Source organism: Mus caroli, chromosome 10, assembly GCF_900094665.2.
Source record: "Mus caroli chromosome 10, CAROLI_EIJ_v1.1, whole genome shotgun sequence".
In the NCBI taxonomy this organism is placed as follows: domain Eukaryota; kingdom Metazoa; phylum Chordata; class Mammalia; order Rodentia; family Muridae; genus Mus; species Mus caroli.
The window spans coordinates 100512493-100537846 of record NC_034579.1 but is presented as its reverse complement, the minus strand read 5'-3'; the positions used below and the strand labels follow the sequence as shown (position 1 = coordinate 100537846).

General features: G+C 37.4%; 1 protein-coding gene across 1 annotated transcript in view; it reads left to right on the top strand.

Annotated features, from left to right (window-relative positions):
• Ptprq (protein tyrosine phosphatase receptor type Q) overlaps window positions 1-15549 on the top strand; it is a 198954-nt gene extending 183405 nt beyond the window's left edge. Inside the window, exons 40-45 of the mRNA XM_021174928.1 lie at window positions 6796-6930; window positions 7122-7247; window positions 8602-8750; window positions 9321-9456; window positions 14997-15120; window positions 15512-15549. Of these exons, the coding sequence (XP_021030587.1) occupies window positions 6796-6930; window positions 7122-7247; window positions 8602-8750; window positions 9321-9456; window positions 14997-15120; window positions 15512-15549 (708 nt within the window). The remainder of the gene's footprint in view (window positions 1-6795; window positions 6931-7121; window positions 7248-8601; window positions 8751-9320; window positions 9457-14996; window positions 15121-15511) is intronic.
• Window positions 15550-25354: the final 9805 nt, after the last annotated feature.

Below are 25354 nucleotides of genomic sequence, written 5' to 3'. Positions count from 1 at the left end.
TGCTTTGCACTTTCAGTTTTATATTATTTTACTTTTCTTAGATATTCTCATACTCACTGAACAATTGTCACATCCTTCAATTTATTCCAATTTATTTGAGGTTATTCTACAATACTCTATCCTTTTCCTTACATACCATACTGTATGTATCATTTCTAAGCTTTTGTGAAGTTGTATATGTGTAGATTATATAGTAATTCCTTACTAGTCGATAGTAACTCTAAAATTACAATCACATATTGGGTCCTACTGTCAAGGGACTAAATAATGAAGAAGTGGAGGCTTCTCTACATAGCATTTAAGAAAGCGTCTAGAGAAGATATGGATTTCATTCAATAAATGACCATGTGAATATACTATTGCAAGGTTTTGTTCATTTATCAAATAATTGAGTCCTTATGATATGAAATTCTTCTTTAAATAGTATACTGAAGTTTTATGCTTACTAATTTTAACTGTAGACTAGGCCTTATACCCCTGGTCACCTGTGTATATCTTACAGCTGTTAGCTTGGTATTTTTGTGGAACTCCTAACCGTGGGAACAGGTATGTCTCTGACTCTTTTGCATATTCTTAGGAATCTTTTCTTCTTATTGGGTTGCCTTGTATAGCCTCTATATGAGAGCTTTTGCTTTGTATTCTTGTATCTTCTTTTGACATATTTGGTTGTTGTCTCTTGGAGGTCTGCTCGTTTCCCAAGTAGAGGAAGAGTGGTTCTGGAGAGAAAGAAGTTCCAAGAGGTAGAGCTGCAAGGAGTAGAGGGAGGAAAGACTATTTGCGATGCCTTGTGTGAGAGAAGAATCTAATTTGAATTTAAAAGAAAAAAATAGTATGGATCCCTGGATGGGGCAGGTCGTTCCTTTCGTCTCATCTCTAAACTTTGTCTCTGTAACTCCTTACATGCGTATTTTGTTCCCCATTCTAAGGAGGGATGAAGTATCCACCCTTTGGTATTCCTTCTTGAGTTTCATGTGTTTTGCATATTGTATCTTGGGTATTCTAAGTTTCTGAGCTAATATCCACTTAACAGTGAGTGCATATCACCAAATGCACTTGGCGGCTCACAACAATCTGACACTCTCCTCTGGGATTGGACGGCACAATGTGCATATACTCAAAGTATTTACATACACAAAACATATATGTTATATTATATATTTTAAAGAAAAAATATTTTAAAGAAAAGATGGTTTAGGCAATCTTTTGCTTAACTAAGAAGCCTAGTTTATTGTAACATATATTCTGTTATAGTAAGCTGACGTTAAAATATATGAAATCCTGTAAAAAAAAATTCCTGTGACTTACATAGCAGGCAACAATAGGTGAAGGAACTTCGTGTGAAAGCAGGTTTGTATGTGCATTATGCAAGTGTATTGCATTGCTAATACTTTCCAGGAGAATATCTTTACTGGAGATACCAAAAATAAGGACAAATACATAGCCACGAACAATACCATGATATTCCTCAGGTCTCTACCTCCAAACTGGGACTTCCTTTATCTCAGAAACCATGTGACACTTCAGTTATGTTTTTATGATTTAAATTTGATGAAGCATCCCGAAGAGCAAGAGACAGAGGCCAGAATGGTCTTAAATGTCATTTCCTTGGATCTGGGAGCCAAGGGAAGAGGACTAAATGTAGCAAAATAATTTGTCTGTGTGAAGGAAAGGGAAAGGAAAGGGAGGAGCAGGTGACATTTAGGAGTTACTTAAAACCAGGATCTATCACTGGACTCATGTGACAGTACATACCCAAGTTCCTCTGTCCTGGTCCAGGCTGGGGAATTGTGTTTCTTTCTTTAGGACTTAGTGACAGGCCATAAAATTTTGATAAAGAGTGTACTGTAAGAAAGGAAGGAGATGAGAGACTACAGCCTCACAGGCAGCTAATTGCACCAATATAACTAGAAAGAGTTCTGTGGGACCAATGGTAAAATGAGATCTTATGGATAATAGGAAGGATCTGCTGTCAATCTTGGAAACTAGGACTTCTCCATCAGCAGCTTTTAACCCACATTTGCATGTATGTGTATTATTAAAAATAACATATTTTATGTGGAGCTACTAAGAGGGATTAAATAATTATGTATTTTAAATTAATAAAACATGGCTTTGGAGGTAATAGTTAAATTACCTTTTTGACATGTTCTACAATGTCTGGGACTTAACCCGCAGTGAGCAAATAGATTCACTAATGTGGGCACTTCTAATGAAGTAGGTGGGAGTACTGTACACGTTCTTCAGAACATGGGTGGTTCTTCTTTCTCTGTCCTTCTATGTCTGTGACCCTAGGTACTCCAAAATTCTATATCTATAAATGAGGAACAAAAATGGCAATCCCATAGGAAGACCCACAGTGTCAACTATCCTGGATTCCTGAGAGCTTCTAGAGACTGAGCCACCAACAAAGAGCGTACACTGCCTGGTCCTTGGCCCCAGGCACATATGTAACTGAGGACTGCCTGGTTTGCTTTCAGTGGGAGAGGGTATGCCTAATCCTGTAGAGACTTGATGCCCCAGAGAAGTAGGATGCCTGGGTCTGGAGCGGGACAGGCACTCTCAGAGGTCAAGGGGTGGGGGTATGAGGAAAGAACTCTGGAGAGGGGGGACTGGGAGGGCAAGGGGCAACATTAAGTATGTAAATAAATACAGTAGTTAATTTTGAAAAACACTAAAACATTTTCCTAAAGGCTGCTGCAGGCATATAGAAGTTAATGTGTGCACGTGACTAATCACATCAGAAGCACCTAATGAATGCATGTTAGTTTGACTGTAGTGGGTATTTACTTACAGTCCACATTATACTTCTTGACTAGTAACCCCAGACAAATCTTAAAAATCAACTTAAGGGCAGCCATAAAACCTGCTGTGTACAGTCAATGATGATGATGAGCCCTGAACTGCACAGTGAAACTTAGACTTTATTTCTTCTTCTTTTTTTAAAAAAGATTTATTTTTTTCATTTATAAGTACACTGTTGAGGGCATTAGATCCCATCACAGATGGTTATAAGCCACCATGTGGTTGCTGGGAATTGAACTCAGGACCTCTGGAAGAGCAAGCAGCCAGTGCTCTTAACCGCTGAGCCATCTCCGCAGCCCAGACTTTATTACACATGATTATAACCAGTTAAACTGTATATTCCAATTCAGGAAAAGCTTTCTAGCTAATAGGTCTCTTTGCAGAGGAAGTGAATTTTATATGCCATTATGTAAAACAAGCAGCTAAAGTAGTAGAAAGAAGCAGTGAGCTTCCAAAACTCTAATAAGATGTAAGGGAAGTGTCTCGAGCATTTCCTACTGGGCAACAGCTTTTCCCATCTCCTTAGCATTCATTGAGCTGCCTCAACCAGAAACAAAAAAGGCTTAAATCTACTTGTCCTCTTTATGAAAAGCAAGGAGCAAGTGGGGCTGAATATATGGTGTATTAAGAAAGAATTAAAGATTAAGATGTATACATTTAAAACTCTCCCAGGGAGTGAAAGAGGCGATTAGAACACAGGCCACCTTCATAGACCACCCATCACAGACCTTTGCCTTCTCTAACACATTTTTTTTTAATTAATCAAATGTACTCTTTGACAAAAAGGAAAAGAAACAGCAGAAGAAAAAGAAAGACCGACAGCAAACATAATGGTATAAAAAAGCATGCTGACCATCCAGTTAAAATGTGGGTGATTTAGTGTGATTTTTTTTGTAAATACTTGCTAAAACTTTTAAAGGAATAATAATATTTTTAATGTATTTATGTTTGACCTTTTGCAGAATTGAGTATAGTTCATAGTGTGTGTTATTAATTAGTATCCAACCTAGTTCCTCTCTAAGGATGCCCCCTTCCAAACCTTGCTCACTCTGTCCTCACCCAGGGTCTCTAAACATAAAGGACTAAGCTGCCCCATTCTTTGCTGCCTGTGTCTCCCCCTCCTCACTGAATCTACCACCCTGAGTCTGTGATATCAAGTACAAGACACCAGAGTATCTGTGATGTGGATCGCCCTGGTGCTACTTATATTTTGATGCTAATTCTGCTTCCTGAAGAGGGGCAGATCTTAAAATGGGAAGAAGGTTCACATGGAACCTTCTTCCCATTTTAACTGGTTAAATAAAGGCTATAGCCTGTGATTGGGCAATGGAAGGGAAAGGTGGGGCTGCATGTTTTAGAGAAGGAGAGGGGGAGGAGAAAGGGGAAGATGGAGGTAGAGGAGGTGGAAGATGGAGCAGAACCATGTGTCCTGGAGGAGCAGCAAGCAGCAAGGAACCTCATAGCTGGGGAATAGAGTAGTGTAGTGGTGGATCTGCCCAACCTGGATGTGCAGGTTATAAATATTATACCCAAGTTCTATGTTCTTTGCACGGGCATATTGGGGTTGGAGATTTACTGATACGAATCTGGCTGGTATTAAATATTAAGGCTGTCTGGTGTTTTCAATTTGTGACAAATTTAGGTGGGCAAGAGAGGGCGAATTAGCATCAAAATACAAGCAGCACCAGGGCACTCCACATTGGTGGTCGATGTAGCCCACCCAGGGTGGTCAGTCCAGCTCTAGCTCCAGGTATTCTCAGGAAGGACAAATTTGTGTAGCTTAGCAAGCCAGCTGCAGGAACCAGGGCCAGATGGCCGTTTTCGGCATCCCGCAAGGAGGAAAGGGCCACTACTGATTCTAGTGCATTTTTAAAATCACCCATAACATATCTGCTTCTTTTTTAAAAAAACTGGTACCTCAATGATTCTTAGATTTAAATCCAGGGCTATGGATGCTCTCCCAACACTACCACTCCTCTAACTCCTGGTGATGTTAAAATCCATTTCGAATGTTGATGTACTGTCACGATTTCTCCCAATGGCTTGCCCTCTAAGTTGACATCATCACAATGTTCACAGTACAGACCCGTTCTTGCCCTGCACCGCAGCCTCTCCACAATCTTCCAAATCTTTCTTCCTACCTCACTGAAACTTGACAGCTCCCCCCTCTCTACTGTAACCTCTAACCCATAAATCTTATTGGGAATTTCAGCCTTTTTCATTCCAACCAGCTTCACCTTCTGATGTTTATACTTCAGATTCCACTATTTTGTTCCTTCTGTCTTCTATGTCTTCAATGAGTTCTCTTCTTCTCTCAGTATTGATAATTTTCTCATCATGTGTATAGAAAACTGTGAATTTTCAATTCCACTAGACAGGATTGGAGAAATATTCATTACCACGCCCACTTTAACCAGAGGTTTTCAATCACAACACAGTTCCCTAATCCATTCAAGTCCCCACTCTCAGGATTATTTCATTCTTTTACTCAGCTCCAAGGCTTGTCCCACGTGTCCATCTAAATCTGATGGCAGTACTATTTCCATGATACAATGGGCTCAATGAAAAAAACTGCCTGCAGTTCTTCCTCTGCATCTATAGACTTACTCTTTTTGCCGTGGCCAAGATAAACCGCCCAGGTCTATAATTCGCTCATCCCTCCTTTAAGAGGGCTGAGAATTGTCTTTCTCTCTTTTGAACCATTAGTGTTATCCTTCAAGACACTAAGCAACCATATTGTGATTCCCTTCACCTCACAAAAGAAATATAATATTATATCAGAGCTTTCTAACTATTTCCATATTCATTCTGTTGTAACCTTCATCTTCTCTTAAAGATAGTTTTTAACTTTTTAGTTTTATGTCCATATGTATTTATATGCATGCCTGTGTTGGGGTGGCTGCTCATGGTGGCCAGAAGAGGCCTTAAATACCTTGGAGCTTGAGTTATAGGTGCTTGTGAGTAGTACAAATGAGGTGGGTGTTAGAAACAAAGCCCTCTGGACGATTAAAAAGCTCTCTTAACTGTTGAGACGTCTCTCCAGCCTCCATTCCCACCTCGTTTGTTTTTGAGACAAGGCTTCTTGTGCATTAGGATGGCCTGGAGCTCACTGGGTAACAGAGGTAACGCCTGATCCTCCTGCCTCCACACCTCCAGTGCTGGGGTTACACACCTACACCATTGTACTTTTTCCCTGTAGCTCTGTGCCCCATTCACACTACAGTCTTCCATTCGGTGCTCACCTCCCATTCTTCTTCTTAGCTATTCAGACTATTCAAATCATGCTCAACGAGGCCAAGGAGGTTCAAACAAACAAACAAACAAACCCCCGCTGTTTATGAGATCACCAGCTAACTACTCAGGAAACTTAGCACCTAATATCAGCTCATTTGCCCTTTCATTAAGTCTGTGGGAAGTTTTGACTCTCATCTATTGCACACTGATCATCTCCCGGCAGCTTGACCTCCAGCCTTTGGAATGGAAAGGATGGGGATTGCAATCCTTGAATTTACCATCTCCTCTTAAACTCACCTTCCTGATGTTCTCATCCATTCTGATGACTTTCTATCATACTATCTTCCACTTAGAATGTCTTCCTAAATTCCAACTGCAGATGTCTAGTTGTGTAACATTCCAACTGGAATATCTAATAATTCAAATTTAATATAGTCAATTTGAATGACTGGTATTCCATATGCATTCCCTTCTCTGTAAGTCTTCCTCTCCTCCCTCTGGATACATTACTCAGTTCACCTGTTTATCTAATGCCCTATACACAGTCTATTATCAAAGCACTAACACTACATTAAATTGGTTGTGGTTCTAGCTCATATTCGAATGTTGGAGTATCTAAGATTATTCACTATTAAATGGTAGATAATATTTTTATGTAATCACATCATTTTACAACTAACATATTTCTAGTATTACTCAAAAGTAAAAATATGTTACTTGAATGTAAATGATGTTTTGTGTGAAATTGCATCCTTCTAGGGATACTTATGTCCCAATGAGTTTATTGCCACCCAAGGCCCATTACCAGGAACAGTTGGAGATTTTTGGAGAATGGTGTGGGAAACCAGAGCGAAAACATTGGTAATGCTCACACAGTGTTTTGAGAAAGGACGGGTGAGTTCTATGACATATCTTCAACCCTGTGCTGTTTTATAATTATGTTATTATTTGTGAATATTCCCACTAGTGCTGTGTATAGGTCATCAACTAAAACTGTGTACTCTGCAGCCTCGACTTAGTAGCCTTGACGATTGTAAAGAAGAGTGTCACAGTGGCTCATGACTGCTGATTTTCTCTGCATGCAGATCAGATGCCATCAGTATTGGCCCGAGGACAACAAGCCAGTGACAGTCTTTGGAGACATAGTGATTACAAAGCTTATGGAGGACATTCAGATTGACTGGACCATCAGGGATCTGAAAATTGAAAGGGTAAAAATAAAACTAAAAGGAGAAAAGGGAATATGATATAAAATATGACTGACTTAAATGTATAAAGTGAAATTAATACTTGAATTATCCCTTACTCATATAGATATGTATTTGACCATGCTTTTTCATTGCTTTATAAATGTCTCGTTTTGTTGTATACCCTGCAGTATACATGTAAATGTCTCATATTGAATCATGTGATTACAGTTTGTATCAAACAATTAACATCAAACTCATAGGTTGAAACATAAGTACTAAAAGGAAGAAATTACTGGAATACTGGGTTTCCTTTATGGGAAGAAACTATATTATTTAAGATAGAAGTTTTTCATGACATTCATCTCTGAGTCCTAAAGACTTGAGGGTGTGTGTGAGTGTGTGTGTGTGTGTCTATGTGTGTGTCTGTGTGTGTGTTATGTGTGGTTCATGTACTTATGTACAGATTTACATGCACTATGTGCACAGATTCAGCCTGTACGTGTAGGTACACAGGCTTGAGTATATAAATGGCCAGCGGTCAATGTTTGATTGGTTGTCTCATTTATATTTCCAGAGGCTCACACTGAACCTGAAGCTTATCAACTTGTTTAGGCTGGGTGGCTAATGAGTTTCAGTGGTCCATTTGTGTCTGACACTGCCTGCCCACTGCCACAGCATTGGCTTTACAGAAATGTGTCACATGCCTGGCTATTCATATGGATGCTGGAGATCTGAAAGCTTGTTTCTCATCTTCTCATGGCTGTCACCTCCCAGCCTCTCTGTTTTCTTTTAATCCAGAACAACCAGAGAAGATACAGTACCAGAAACAACTGTCTTATTATATAATTATCTCTTTTCATAAGGTCTTTCCTTTTCTGACATACTAAATACTCAATTGTTTTATATAGATAATGTATTTATGGACTTGTTTTAATGTAAAAATTGTTTCAAATCTAAGCCCTGCAGAATTTCATGCGATATTTCAGTATATTTTATGATCTACATCCAAATCTGTTTGAAGCTCTTTTACCGATGCCACTCACACATAAATGTATATGCATCTATAACACACAATGTATATGCATCTATAACACACAGTTTCTCCATTTTCTTCCTCCGTTTTGCACTGGGAATTGAACCCAGAGTCTTATGCGTGCTAAGCATAAACTCTGCCACCGAGCTATAGACAGCCTCAATCCTGTTCATTATACCAGTAAAAGATTTCATTAGAAATTCTGTGAGCAGAATTTATCCTGGTTAGTAAAAGGTCACCTTTATGAAGTACCCCATGAATGAATGCTAAGACATTGGTTACCTTTGTCCGGCCGATCCTTTTAACTCATGTTATTATCCATTAATCTGCCAACTTGTCTAGCATGGAGACTGCATGACTGTCAGGCAGTGTAACTTCACGGGTTGGCCTGAGCATGGAGTTCCTGAAAACACCACCCCTCTAATTCACTTTGTGAAGTTGGTGCGAACAAGCAGAGCACACGACGCTACCCCTATGGTTGTGCATTGCAGGTAAGTAAGATGCTATAGGACTCACCAACTGCTTGAAGTGCTCTACAATATGATGAGGCCTTGTTATACCACGATGCTATTTCATTTTCTTATAGAAGATGGATTTCGATTCATCTCACCTGATAGTTTCCAAGCATTTCATTGTCTAGGATATACCAGACGGTAGATTACATAAAAGTCCAAATGCTCAAAGAGGAATGACTGGTCCAAGGGTCACAAAGCAAAGTTAATCTCTATCAGCACAGAGTTTATTTTTTAAGTCTATGACTAGATTATGCTTCTCAGAGGTTTCCAAATCATTTAAAAAAAATCTCAGCCCATCACTGGCATGTGTGTGTGTTTCTGATTTAAAAAAAAAAGCAATAGAACAGAGCATCTTCCTTTATGTAAACCTAGTTTTGATAAAAAGCAATAGCCAGAGAATCTCCAAATAACAACCTAACCTCCAGATAAGAAAGTAAACTTCTCAGGATGTATCTGTATCAGACGAGTCACTATCATCTATCTACACCATCAACATGACTCAGCCTTTGCTGACCAATGACCCCTGCAATCTTGTTCTCCTTGCAGTGCTGGGGTTGGAAGGACGGGAGTTTTCATTGCTCTGGACCACTTAACACAGCACATACATGACCATGATTTTGTGGACATATATGGACTAGTAGCTGAACTGAGGAGTGAGAGAATGTGCATGGTGCAGAACCTGGTAAGATACCTAAGCTGACGATCAATTCATGGTTGCCAGCTCTCGCCTTTGTACATGGGAGCATCTTCATGACCCAGCCTGCATCTATCACAACAAACTCTTCTCCTCTAGTATAAACATCGAGCGAGGGGAAGAGGGAAAAGATTATAGGAGAACTAAAGATATGCCTGGGTACTTTCACTGACTGTACATCCTAATTGGTGGGTGTGTAGAAAACAACTTACAACACGGCTTAGTATTTAACACTTAGTGACTTTGAAAAGTGTAGAAAAGAACCTCATTTGGATTTCTTCAAAATGCGCTAAAGGCTATAGTTGGAAGAAAATGACTAAAATATTGACTTTAATGAGTTTATGTGTATTTCATTTGTATGAATTTATGTCTGTTGTATATTAGTGTTAACGATTATTGCAGTGTGTTATCAGCTGAATAAGTAGGGATTTTTACTTATTACTTTGGATATCTATAATACAGATTTCTTTTGTCATTAATGAAGTACACAGCATAATGGAAATGAGACCAATGCCTCTTGTGTTCCTAGTAACATATCAGATCCTTTACATAAATTGTTTTATGTAATCTCCATATAATCCTTATCAGTAGATCGGGGCAGAAAACCAAGTATCAGTCTTGGTTTTACTAGTTCTACTTTATATGCAAGGAAGCAGAAGGGAAGTGATGATACTTCAAGCAGTTAATGCAAGGAAGCAGAAGTTCCCAGAAGGGAAGTGATGATACTTCAAGCAGTTAAAACCAAGACTCAAACTTCCATCTCTTTAACTAAAACCTACAAGTTGTTCCTGTCTATTTCTTTTCACTTGACTTTGTACGCTGCATAAATACATAGATTTTTCTACCAGTCAATGCAAAGGTCTTTCAAATCAATGTTTTCCAAAGTACAGGCTGAAATGAAATACAAGTGTTACCAAACTTAGTAAAATCTGAGAAAGCAGAGCTGGTGCTACATGTGAGAAAGGAGCCCGCTTTTGAATGTGGAATGTCTTAGGGTCCTTAGGCGACTGTGCATTGACAATACCAAAGGAAGTTTCAGGGGATTTTTGCAACATTTCTCACACTTGGGGTGCCTCTCAATATTTTTGGACTGCAGAGCTGTGATGCTGCCCCATGAAACAGTCCCTGTTTTAGGGAGCTGATGCCATAGGCTTTAGATGCCCAGTGTTTATTTGGGACAATGTTTAACTATTTAAATCCAGCACAAATTATTTCTTTTTCACAAATAAATTGTACAGCTATGTAAATTAAACAGTGTAAGGAAAGTAAGAAGTTGTAAGACATGGAAGATCAAGTAGGGAGGGAACACTTCTCTAAAGCTGATGCTAATCATTTGGGTTTCATATATGTACATGCGTTCTTAAGAGAAACTATATGGAAAAAATTCCTTAAGCATACTTTAAGTGGTTACAATTTTTTAAAAGGAGATGGACCAGCAGTTAAGAGCACTGGCTGCTCTTCTAGAGGAGTGGACTCACTTCTAAGCACCCACAGCATTCTGTAACTCAAGTCCCAGAGAAGGCGACACCTTCTATGGCTTTCTCTAGCACTGCACACACCTGGTGTGCAGACATACAGGCAGGAAACATCCATACACATCAAATAAATAAAGGTTTTAAAAAATGAGTGATGAGGGTTATTTTGCATGCTTTATTATAGCATTAGTGTTTGTGGTGCTGTTATTTCTTCCTTGTGATACGGCACAGCATTGCTTTAGAAGCATGAAGGGCGCCAAGCATCAAAGCATATTTCTTCTCGTTCACTGGAGCTTGCATATAAACTATACATTTTAACCTCCAGTGCTTTTGTAGGACTCATTCACTGCCACTCCAATTCTGGAAAGATTAACTAGTTAAAACTAGATCATGCCCATGCCTGTCCCTGTGTGTGCTGACAGGGGACAAGCGGGTAAAGTGTCATTCATCCCTCAAACTGCTTCAGAAGCAGAAAATGACATGTGACGCGGGCTCCCTACATAAGTAGTCTACCTAGATAGTCTAGAGATTCCCAAACTCAAAAGCTCCATTCATTTGGTTTAATTTTTACACCACTGATTAATTTGGATGAAACAACTTTTGACAAGTTTAATCTACAGTCACTATTATTACAATGTTTCACACATTATAGACACAAAATTCCCACCACCATATCCTGCTCATGGATTTCTTTTCTTTTTTTTCTTTTTGTTTTTTTGAGACAGGGTTTCTCTGTATAATCCTGGCTGTCCTGGAACTCACTCTGTAGACCAGGCTGGCCTCAAACTCAGAAATCCGCCCTCCTCTGCCTCCTGAGTGCTGGGATTAAAGGCATGCGTCACCACCGCCCAGCTTGGATTTATTTTCTATAATTCGAAATTCTGTAATTCTAGAATGCCATCCTTGTTTTCTATAATTATTATTCACATGCACACACACACACACACACACACACACACACACACACCACTTCGGAGTCCACTAATGTTGCCTGTGTAAACATGGGGTTATCGATAACCAATTAAACTAAACTTTGCCATTCTTAAGGAAACTGGCTCTCTTTCCCTCTGCAGCCATTGACTGCCTGTAGCTTGTCAACTAGTAGTAGGGCATTTTCCCCATCAATATAGGTATGGTAAAAGACAGCATATGCATTTTATAGTAGACCCTACAAATCAGATGCTTGCTTCTTATCTTGGGGTCTTATAAGGACTCCAATATCAACCCAAACTCTTAGCCATGATAAAAACTCAATTTCCTACTTTATTTTAGTTAAAAATAGAAATAAGGATAGAAAGAAAACTAACATTTTCTTCTCAAATCCTTACGGGTAAACACTGGCATCCAACAGCATTGAGAGGCTCAGTAGTTGGCTCTCTTGTCTAGGACAGAGTGGAACTGCTTGTTTGCTGGATTCCATCTTCAAACAGTAAGAATTGAATCCCTTGCCAGCCTCTGCAACTTTGTGGAAGTGACCTTTGTGAAGAGTGTTTAATGAAGAACACCAATTAAAATATTCCCAGTTCAGTACTTGATATATGTTATGAACTTCTTGGATCATATTTGTTAGCCAGCTGGAGTAAACTCAGGTTGGATAGGGGAATAGAACGTTCAAAGTTTCCCAGTCATTTAAGTAGGATGTTTCAAAGTCAGAACTGAGTTCAGAATTGAGCTCTGATGATTTTTTTTTTTTTTTTGGCTCTGAGACTTTGAGCTGTTTTTCTTTATCGAGCTTTATCATTTATTCAAGCATGCTATCCTCACTGAGTAAAAACAAATATCTAAAGCACCAAGGAGCATGTCCAGGATGCAGTGCCTGTCCTACGAGATTTCCCTGCATCCTCTCCTTGCGGGAAATCAGAGCTCTGAAGCTCTCATCTGTCTTAGTTACCTGAAGTTATCCCCTATCTAGCTTTTCTCTGTAATAAAAAAAAAAAACAGGAAAAAAATGACCATAACCTGTCTCCAGTCCTTATAAAATGGTGTTGCCTTGCTGAAGAGCCACGGCTTATTTTCTCCTGTTACACTGAGAAGTGATTTCAGTTTCTATGAGGGATGTTCCCATCTCAACACGCACTACAGTAAGTGAATACAGGAGTGGGAAGACAGGAAGCCCAGCAACATCCTGCCACTGAAAGTCACCGAAGGGACACAGATCATCACTAGGAGACAGAGACATCCAAATGGCCATTCTGAGAGGAAGATCTGGAGCGTTATTACATCCTGAAAGGCTGTTGCTGCCTTGATTAATGGTTGACGTGGATTAGTTTCTTTCCTGCTTTGGGTTCTCCTGGAGGTTAGCTGGCATAAACTTATGCAGTAGAAGAAAACATAACTAATCATACTTTGCTACATATTTTATGTATGTTTATATATGTTACATCATTTAAATCTCCCCGCGCAGGCTTTGTGATTTCTGGGACCAGGGGGATTGAGCATCAGGGGGAAAAAATGAATTCTTAAGGTAGTGTAGTATGGTTGTTAAAGGTAGAAACAGCAATTTTCATGTCAATCCACTGCTTCTTGGCAACAACACACGATGCCAGAAGGTTCTTGAAGCCCACAGGACTATCTCACAGCTTGGCTTGCTCTCCTGGCAGAGTTTACAGTCATCATTCTTTCCAGCAGAGAAGATGAGTTCCTGACAGCTCAAAGCCTCAAATATCAAATGTGACTTCAAGTTCAAATGTGCCTTTGAAAGATACCAAAGTTCACGAGCATAAATTATTCTTTAAAATAATTCTGTTGTGTCGGTTTCTATTAATAATGGTATTCACTGCATGCTGTCAATTTGAGGGACGTTGTTCTTGTGACAAGGAACATATTGAAAATTTCAGTAGAATTGTTACTTCTTGACTAGACTTCATGTCTTAACAAAATCAAACGCTGTAATTTGATCATCTGTGAGTACAAAACTTGATCTCTAATGACTTTTTCATGTTCTCTAAATTACATCTGCCCTCAAATGGGAAAGATTGGGTAGCTGCACAAATTAAATGAGATGAAATAAACAAATATTTATTACACAATTGCTATGTTCCAGGAACTGTTATGGCCAATTGGAATTTAACACTGAATATCAAAGAGTTCTCATAGAGATGCCCTTCTAGTGGCGAAGATTTACTGGAAAGGTTTTGGAGTCCACGAAGAAATAAATATTGCTGTTAGTGGTAAACAACTCCAGCAAAGGACCGCAACTGAAAACCTCCCAAAAGTGTGTCAAAGCATTATGTTAGTTGATACGACTATAACCATTTAAAATTATCATTCTTAAGTGTTTTCTCGAAATCAGTTTTATATATTTAGTAAGATGTTTGATGATATTCTTTTAACACCAGACATATTCTGTTGGGAAGAGTAAGTATGGTTTAAAATATGCACTTTCATAGTCTGAACAATGTTCCAGCAGTGCTAACAGGTTGGCACTAACAGTAACCATGTAGATGCCAATGGGTTCAATTTTGACATGCAGTTGGAATATTAGAAGTCTTTGCCTGGTGCTTCTGTGTTAAGATACTTCAATAGCCAACTAGCTTGTATTCACAAATTGAGAAACAGTCTTTTGCATTGGGCCAGTCAAATGTCACAGTAATTCACAGAATTACTAAGTATATTTTAAAAGTGCTATTCGGGATATGAAAATGCTCACTCATAAAATTCACAAAGAAATGTAACACATATGTCTTTAAAAGAAAGGCATTTTAAATACACAGAAATTACTGAATTATGGCCTTTGGGAGAAAGGAAGCTCACATGTAGATTTTTCGTAAAGCACACAGCTATTTTTTCAATACAACAAGACAGAATATATTAACACTTGGCAGTTAGTGGCAAATGCCTAATAAAAGAAAACCTCTTGAGCCAATAAGAAGCCACATGAATTTTAACAAATCTTATGATGGAAATAGAAGAAAATGATTTGTAAGCTGTAACTCTGTTTCTAACTTCGCCTGTGTCAGATTCAGTTCATCTTCCATGGTATCCGTATAACCCACTTTAGAAGAAACGGTGATACCCTGTCATTGATCTCAATGTTTGTTCTTTGTTGTCCAGGCACAGTATATCTTCTTACACCAGTGCATTCTGGATCTTTTATCAAATAAAGGAGGTCATCAGCCCGTCTGTTTTGTTAACTACTCCACACTTCAGAAGATGGACTCTCTGGATGCCATGGAAGGTGGGCAGACACAGGGCACACACAATTCACTAGCTTACTGTCTACTGCAGGACTACTAACTTCAGCATAACTTACAATTACTAAAATACTGGAAAAGCTAGTTGAGTACCTGTGTCATGTTTTTCATTTCTTTATTACCTAAACTGAGATAATAGCCTTTGCAGTCTTGATCATGTTTTACCATTAAAAAATTCAACAGCAATTCATGGTGGGCATAAAGAGGCCATGAATTTGAAAAAGAGCAAAAGAAGTATGTGGGAGTGGGGGTTGTTGAGGGAGGAGAGGGAAGGCAGAAATAATATAAGCATAACTTCGAAAATAAAAAAGCATTCAAACCTTTGAACTGTTAGTCACAATACTGTCTTTGACATCTTACTATCTTACCGTATAGGTGATGTGGAACTTGAATGGGAAGAAACTACCATGTAAAATTTGGACCAAAGTTACAAGTAGAAGACACAATTCTCAGATCCCAGGAGCCAAAAGCATCCCTCTCGCTTCTGAAATGAACTGGGCAAAGGAAATCTTCATGCTTCCTAGACTGTGCCTCACTAACTGGGTTGTTCGGTTTATGGACGGATGGTTGTAGGAAAACTGTCCTATAAGATAGTTATTTGTTTTATATAGAATTAAATTTTATGTATTTTAAAATGTCTAAGAAAATATACCATGCAAGTTTTTTGAGGTCCTTAATTCTTCTTGAAGTAAGCCAAATATAAAATTATTATTATTATTATTATTATTATTATTCTAGCATATGTGTTTCAGAATACGCTTTCCCTTTGTATTGGATTTCATTTTAAGGAAAAGCTGTAGATATTCATTTGGTAGTGTTATTTTGGCCTCCAGGGTGGTGCCGATGTTTCTTATGGACAACTTCCAAGACTGTCATAATGATCTGCACCTCCACGCATGCCCCTGGGTTTTGAATCCTCTGTTTTATGAGTGTCAAGATATCATCTACTGATCCCGAACAGCTGAGCAGTAACCTCGTGACACTGCAGAGACTGCTCAGCCTTTATTCCATGCACAGTAGCTCTCTGAGAAAACGCAAGGCTATTTAAATTGTACTGTGATCTTTAGTTTGCAAAAAGTGAAAAGAAAATTTCAAAGTACATCCTCACATAGAGTATATAGAGGATCTTTCTCACCTGCCTACACTGGTACAGGCACAGGTTGCACCCACTATGGTTTCGAAAAACATAGTCAAGTGAATCTGAGTATTTGTCAGCTTGATGTACATTCAACACTAATAGTCTTGAAGAGTTTCTGAATAGCAATGGATAAAAACGGCAATAAAGCCATACATTGTGTTGCACGTGTGTAAGCTGATGAACGACGTGCTTCTGTGACGCCAACAGGAACTTCCCTGTAGATGACACCACTGAATAGCCTGACTTCGTACCCGAGGGCTGATTATACAGAAGAACACTCAGTATAACTTAAAGAAATTAACAAGGCTGGAGCAAATAAGACATTAAAAAAATAAACTCATTTTAGCTTTCTTTTCTCTGTATAATAATGTACATAATTGAAGTATATGAAATTGTTTTGTCACAGAGTCAAAATCATAATAACTAAATAGCATTCATTATCCTAATTCTGTATAAGAACTATACCTTGCACTTTATCAAGCTCTACATACAGAAAACTGGAGAGCTAGTAAAAGTGAATATTAATGAATTGGGTTACCTTGAAGCATGATTTGAAATATTAATTAAATTATATGCATATATGAAGACATCAACAATGATATTAATTATAGTTATTACATAGTAACAAAATCTTTTCTATATTAGTACAACATAATTGCAATTTATATGTAATTCACATAAAATTATTTCTAAAGGCATCCTTAAAATTTAATATTGATATGGAATGCAGTATCCAAGCAGTTAAATATGTTATTCTAAAAAGCAGTACCAAAAAGTTCAAGATTTGCTTACTAATTTTTTTTAAAAAGCATATACAAATGAATAGTAACTACAACTCCAACAAACATGTTTGTGCTATTATTGAAAGTTACAAAAAGCAATAACAATTGAGGAGAAGTCTAAAAGTTTCAAGTTTCAATTAAACACTCTCTATTGAAAAATGTATGGCAGCCACCAGGGTTTTTGTGTTCATGGAGACAGAAAGTAGTCTATGAAAAGTACTGACTGGATTTACTTTTAAATATAGTAAATAATGATGATGATGATGATCATAATAAATAAAATATATAGTTTGATTCAAAGGCTAGATCATTGTCTATGATATCTGCAAAATGGATTCATGAGAATAGTTTTTTCTGGGTTGCCCAGAGTGTTCACATGTGAATATCCATAAAGCATTGAATAATATCAGCTTTCTTCTAAAATAGCTCTGACTGAGCTGTAGCTTTTTATTAAGTCAACTGCAGATTATTTTAAAATGAAAGGTTTCTTCGGTGAAAATAATAGAGCCTTTGAGAATCACTTTTTACTTATACTCCAAGTATATCACTGTTTGATATCAAACCATATTCTAAATAATTGTGAATCTATAGAAGACATTGGGATTAGAATAATTTTAGATCTCCCCAAAATTAGTAAAGATAACTTTCAAAAGGATTTGAATTCTTTACTGAAAACAATATGTAGGTTGTTATATCTGCACAGCTAAGTGATACATTGAGAGATTTTTAACTGAGAGTAGATGGATAGGTAAACGGTCTCCTAATTATATAATGAAAGGACCCATGTAAATAGTAGTTCTACAGGTGGCTACTAAGTGCGAATTAAAATGAAGAACACCTGTAGCTTTTTTAGCTCCAATTTGTCAAAGTTCATTGAAGCATTTGTACTATAAATGATCAACATGTGTTTCATAGGAATCAAGTGAAACTGGAGCCTCTCTGAATGGTTCGCCAGAGACCAGAGCAGCTGTGGGTAGTGTGTCTCCTTTCATGCTGCACTTAAATGCATACTTTATTTTTTTTTCTGTTACTGTATAAGGAAATGTACATAATAAGATTTTGCAAAAATACTAATTAAACTTTGACCTCGACATAAAAGAACGAACCGCATTCTGTAAACTATACCAAGTCCTTGAATTTTAAAGTGGAATTGGTGTTCAGCAGTGTTCTGTAAGCTCGTGCTTACAGTCATTAAGATAACCAAGTCTGTTTACAAGGTCTTCCAGAAAATTCAGAGTCGTGTTTTTAAGAGAATTGGAACACAAAGTGACTTGAATTACTCAACTAAATGATACTAATCATTGAAACTTGAACGTTGTTAAATATTAACTCAACAAAATGCCTATCTTCTTAAAATGAAGAATATTTCAGGATAAATGATTTATTCAATATGGACAGTTTCCATAGGTAGAATATCGTCTAGTATATCTATTTGTGGAGATAATCTAAATAACACTTATGATTACATACATGAAAGGTTTTGAAATATAAAATAAACTTTATAGGGTTAGAAAGGTCTTCTTTTCAGGCTGGCTTACCTGTAATATAAAAATGAACCACATGACAATGAAGAAAATAAAACTTTCAATATTTATTTTAATTACTAAGCCAAGAAAAACTTTAACAATATCACATTAACAATACCCAATGTAGAACTACAAAATGTTGGATATGTGAAGTTTATGACGCACAACTAGAAAAATTATCCATTAATTGAAAGTACAAATATAATTAATAAAGCTAAACATCCAATTTAAGGATTATATTGAATTTTATGATTATGATTTCATATATTTTATATGTTTCACATGGACAGGTCGAACAGAAAATGCTAACAGATGTATTGATTTCTGCTAAGTAACACTATGGATATTTTTATGAATGAGTGACCAAAAATCATGCTAAAGGAATGTGCTTAAATAAATATATAGACACATACACAGTGTAAAATTGTGATCTGGAAAACAAGTTGAGAAAATTTTACTTTAGATGACTCAACCTGACATCCTGAAAAATGCCTAAAATATTGTCCTCTGAAAGTGAAATGAATGTAGTAGAAAGTCTCCAAGCATATTATTGTCCTTTGTTTGTAAGATTATTTTTGCAAAGTCACATCCAAATTTAATTTAATTTCATATTCTCCAAAGTTATTTGTAGATTGACAAGTCATCTGGGTGGTTTATAGAGCTTTTCACAATATTTATATCATCATTCTATTTAATCCTTCCTAGATCATTTAAGCTTTTCTAGGTCCTACATAGCAGTTAAAGATAATAAAATATTAATGGTTGCGCCTTAAGTCACTATAAATTTAAATTTAAAACCGAAGATCCTCTCAGAGTTGAAAATACCCTATTGCTCTGCAGGTATCCCTTTAAGTCACAAGGTATCCCTCCAATGATGTGAAATGTTCATTAGGAAGGAAAACCATAATCATGTGGTCTCCCAATTTCCAATTAGCTAAACAGAGACTTTCCGTACATCCCTATAAGACAACACAAGGATAATTGTGGCCAGGAGGCACTTTTTCCCCCCAGAAAGTGTGTGTATCACTCTGGAATAAAACAGAATATCCACATCAATGAAAATTTACACCACATTCTAGGAGACAAGACTATATTGGCAATATATCAATTCTTTCGAAATTAGTTTGTAAATTATTAAAATTGTTTTCTATGTTCAAAACTCTATGTCTGTTTCTTGAATTAAAGAGTAGAAATTACTTGAGGCTTGAATAGAAATCTTCAGAGCCCTTAGTAAAACTAGACTTCCCCAATAAAACTCTAAGGTTTGAAATATCAAAATAAGACATGTGACACTGGAAAACCCCTGAGTCCATTTTTTTAAAATTAAGAAGCCAATAGAGCACACTTTAAAATATCTCCCTTAAGAATGCTTGCTGGTCTTGCAGAGGACCTGAGTTCGATTCCCAGAGCCCATATTAGAAGACTCAGAACCTACTATATCTCCAGCAACAGGAAACCAACACTGCTGGCCTCTGTGGGCATATGCACTCATGTGTACACATACACGGGCAGGCAAATATGCACACACACACACCATAAAGGTAATTTTAAAAAATCATAAAGCCCAGGTACTTTGTTATTTACCTTTCCTCTTGCTGTGAGGAAGTGCCATGGCCCACAGTATAAAGGAGAAAGAGCTGCTTTAGCTCACAGTTTGAGGGTACAGTCCATCTTGGAGGGTTAAGGCATGGCAGCAGGAACCTGAGAAGGCAGCTGGTCACAGTGCATCCACAGAAAGCAAAGAATGGAGGATGATGGTGCTAGGCTAGCTTTCTCCTTTGTATTCACTCCATGGCCCAACTTCAGAGGACCATGCTGCCCACACTTTACGGTGACTCTTCCCATCTCAATCAACCTATATAGTTAGTACCTGAAAATATAGCCAGAGGCTTGTCCTTAGGGTTTTTTGAGATCCTGTAAAGCTGATCATGTTAACCACCAAAGATGGACAAACACAATAAATAATAAAAATATTTGTAATATAAGCTGTCTAAGTGTGATAATAAAGGACAGTGAACATAAATTTTACTGGGAAAATAAAAGATATTATAAAGAAAGTGTATTTGTTAAATTGGTATTTTTTCCCTCTTAAAGTGATTTAATTTGATCTTTGTTGATTTATACGTGTATAGAGTAAATTCTGTCTACACTTGCCTTCCCACTCCTTATCACTCCTCTTGTCCCTGCCTTCTTCTTACAGGTAAGGTATGATCTAGCCATTGTAATCACAATATTGTATCAGGTGTGGCTGGTTGCCTGCAGTTGGCCTACACCAAGTCTGTTAAGTCATTCCTGGATTTCGGAAAAGCTATTGGCCCAAAGCACTTCCTGCTGAATCATTGGCTACCAATGGATTCTTGTGGGGGAGGCAGTCTTTGCCTTTACTTGAGTCCCAATTGGTGAGTCAATGGGCTTCAGTGGATAGTTATGAACCATTTGTCACAAAACGAAGGTCCTGGCAAAACTCAGTAGATCTCTCTCTCTCTCTCTCTCTCTCTCTCTCACACACACACACACACACACAAACACACACACACACTTGGAGGAGAAGAATAATGAAGCTTTTAATAATGAAAACCATAATACCCAATGTTTGGGATTCATAAAATTAAGACCACATTACACATTGCAGAACAGAAGAAATGTTCATAAAATTTACTATAATGGAAATTGTCAAGAAAAAAACCAAACAAATATTTGGAAAAGCCAGAGGTCCTCAGTTACCCAAGACATCATATCAAACAGCACAACACAATAATCAAAATTACAGAATTCAGAAGCAAGTCGGAAAATACATTTTAAAACATAATGTCCAAATATACCTCACATAATACAAAATCCGTATTTATAGGTTCACGCTACTCTATGAGACCTCAGGAATAAAGACTCGCACACACACATCCCAAATCCATGATTTATCAAAAAGAAATTAAACTTATATTTACAAGAAAGGACTCAGTTAAATGATCTTGGTAGCTTTATTTATAATTAATAAAAAAATAAAGAAATAAAGTGCTCACCCCTGGCAATTGACAAATGAATCATGATTTATTTGGGCAAAGAAGTGTAACTTTTTAGTAAAATACTAATCAAATACTGATGTCTTCATATAGAATAGAGAATAGAGAATTTCCAAAAACATGCCCAGGGAACAAAATAGATAAGTAAGAATACTTACATATGATTTGTATGCAGTTTGGGGATAAGTCAAACTAATCTATAGTATGAAAAATAAATGTTTATGTGAATTGAGTAATGTCAAGACTAAATGGACCAACATGGAAATATGGAGGGTGATGAAACAGTTTCTCTTTGGATGGAATGGTGTTTATGTGCAGATCCATGTGCAAAATGCATTAAACTATAGGCACCAAACCAGTGCATTTTACTTCATATAAACTATATAAATAAATACAAGAGACTTCATTAAATAAACAGGGGATTAATGAAGTATTTACAAGATATATAAAGTTTGTCCCTTATATAACAACTTGAGATACAGTAGGTCCTATTTTATTTATGAACATGCCATCCTAAAGAAAACATAAATTCTTGAGTGAAAAACGTTATAACTTCCATTGTAAGGGAGGAGTAGAGGTCGGGAGATTGCATAGGATGTAATCAGGAAACTGTATGAGGATTTCCAAGACATTCCTAATTCTCTCCTTCTCCCCCTTCCACCACCCCACTGTCTCAGTGGGAAGCACATTTGGCTACATTATTGGGTTTGATGACTTAAGTTACAAGTAAAGTAGTCTATTCTCTATAAGTTTAATTTTTTATTTAAAATATTTCCTAATGTGCATAAACACATGGTAATTTATCCAGAACCAAGGTTGCTAATCTCAGAGAAGGTGCGGAAAAGTGGTTCTCAGCGGGTGGGGTGGTTCATGGGGTAAAGAGAGAGGGAGATGTTTCCTTCAAAGGTGCACAATTAAATTTAAGAGAATAGCAGAGTGACTCTAATTAATAATGTATCAGATTCGTGAGAAATACAGACAGTGGGTGTTTGCTATCATCATCACAAAAGTGTCTCATTGTGTGAGGTACAGTAGTTGGTAATTAATTGGATTTAACTATTCCACAGTGTACATGTATTCTGGACCATTTGGTACATGACAAGTGCATAACATTTTATTTTATAATTAATAAAGATATCATTTTAGAAATTGTTAAATAAGAAAAATATTTAATAATCATTATAAGTGAATAGACTTTATACACTACTGACTTATTGGAATGAATCATACGGAGTGTCTATGGATGTTTTCACAGGCCTATCATAGTTACATGCTAGCCTGATTGCCCAAGTTAAATGCAGAGGAAATTATTAATTTACATTTGTTACTTATTCCATCCCTGTATGTATTTCTGCTAAACAACTGATAAGTTAAACATAATACTTGACATAGTCCAAGTACTTTCCAGAGAGAGCATTCGATGGCTACAGAATATTTGTAACGTCTAAGTTTCCATAGCAGAGATGGTGTGTTTACTCACTGGATTCCCACAAACACATTCATCAGAGTATAGTTTGCTCATAAAGTTAATTGACAATAAGAAGATTAGTATTGATGCCCTAGTCTATTAAAAGAGAAGCTGCACACTCTTAAAGAATATACTTAAATGGTGAGATGAATTTGTCCTTAAAACAGACTGTTACGGTTTTATTTGCCATAAGTAACCTTACAAAACCACTCCCAAGTCTAGGAAAATTTCTGAAACATGTATCAGAATTGACTCATCTTGTGACAGTTCTTATGATGAAATTCTGTTATTTAGCTTTTACAGGCTCACAAAGCCTCATGGACACAGGCAGCCACGTTTGCCACCATATCCTGCTGTATTACATTGAGACCACCATGTAGATGACCACATCTCTGCTCTTATCAGCTTGGACTTAGTACATACAAATGAACACTAAACCCATGCTCAAAATAGATGCTTCTGGGTATTGTCTGTTGTTGAGGTTTGGTCTTGCTGTCTATTGTAACGCTAAGTGTGGGCCCCCAAGACCTGGAGTATGTACATCCACACCAATGATGCTATGTGACCCTGCCCCCAAGTTATTTCTGGTTGGTAAATAAAGATGCCAACAGCCAATAGCAGGGCAGAAGAGACATTGGTGGGGTTTAAGATTCCTGGGTTTGGGGTCAGAAGGTGACCATGAGGAAACGAAGGAGAAGCAGGGAAACAGGAGAAGCTGCTATGGATTAGGTGAGTCATGAAAATGTGGCCCTGAAGGCCAGCCAATTGGAGTTAATAAGCAGCTCAGATAAAACATAGTAAGTAATAATTGGGTTTATTAATAGGAAAGTAGATTTTAATAATAGAGAGGGAAGATTTCTGCCCAGCTCTAGTGCTAAGGCTTTTTGTAAATAGACAGGTGTGTGTGTCTTTTATCTGGGAACTGAAAGATCAAGGTGGGCTAAAAACCCTGAATTGGAATTAAAAATCTCTTCAGCAGTCTGTGGTAATTTATGTAGTTAGATTGCATCACATGGCCAATGTTAGTACAGCCTTTGTATTCAGGTATCTGGTTCATTTTCCATAACCTATGTAGTTAGATGGTATCACACAGTCAATGCTAGTACAGTCATTGCATTAATATAACTTGTTCATTAGTCTTTCTATTGTTTGCTGCCTCTTCCAAAATATGTTTGGTCCTAACCACGACATATTATTTTCTATGTAAATTTTCTACAGTTAGTTGCCATAATTATACAACTTATTCACAGCTCTGATAATTTCACTGATCTCTTTGGTAACTCTTCATTGCCATTGAACTAAATAATGCATTAAACATTACCTTTCCTGCAGTATTACCTCTGTTTTCCTAGTGCTTCTCAATCTCTGAAATGCTATAGCCCTTTAATACATGTCTTCATGTTGCAGTGATTCCTCCAACCATAAAATTGTTTCTGTTGCTAGTCCATAACTATGATTTTGCTACTGTTATGAATTGTAATGTAAATCTCCGTGTTTTCAAATGGTCCTAGGTGACCCCTATGGAAGGGTTATTTGACCCCCAGACTGAGAACCACTGGTCTAGACTTAAGTCAAATTTGTTTATGAATAGAAAAGTACAGAGGTTAGTTACAAAGTTTCAATTAGATTAGAGCAAGAGAAGTCCTGGTCTTCTGTTGCTTGCTAAACTATACCCTTCACATTCTCGCTCCAGGCATCCATTGGATTTCTCATGTTTCTCAGCATCTTTGAGGCATTTTTTCCCCATGATCTTCTCTGATGGAATTATTCATTTGCTATTCTCCATCTGTTTGCTTCTTGTAATCATAAACTAAAAGCTTCTTGTAGTTTTACCTGTGTCCCATTCAACACAATTACATATGAAAGAGGAGTGTAAACACAAACTGCTGAGAATTCACTCTTGCAGAAGTGAAATAACTTGCCTGAGTGCTCATACACTTTTGTAGCAACACTTGAATGTTAAAATAAGTATCTTTTTGGTCAGAGAAAAAAACATTTCAGGATCAATGATAAACAAGGGTGGGGAGTCAGGGAAACTGGCATCCATTGTTCATATTAAGAAACAGGAACTTAGCCGGGCAGTGGTGGCACATGCCTTTAATCCCAGCACTTGGGAGGCAGAGGCAAGCAGATTTCTGAGTTCGAGGCCAGCCTGGTCTACAGAGTGAGTTCCAGGTCAGCCAGGGCTACACAGAGAAACCCTGTCTCGAAAAAACAAAATAAACAAACAAACAAAGAGAGGCCCATTGGACTTGCAAACTTTATATGCCCCAATATAGGGGAA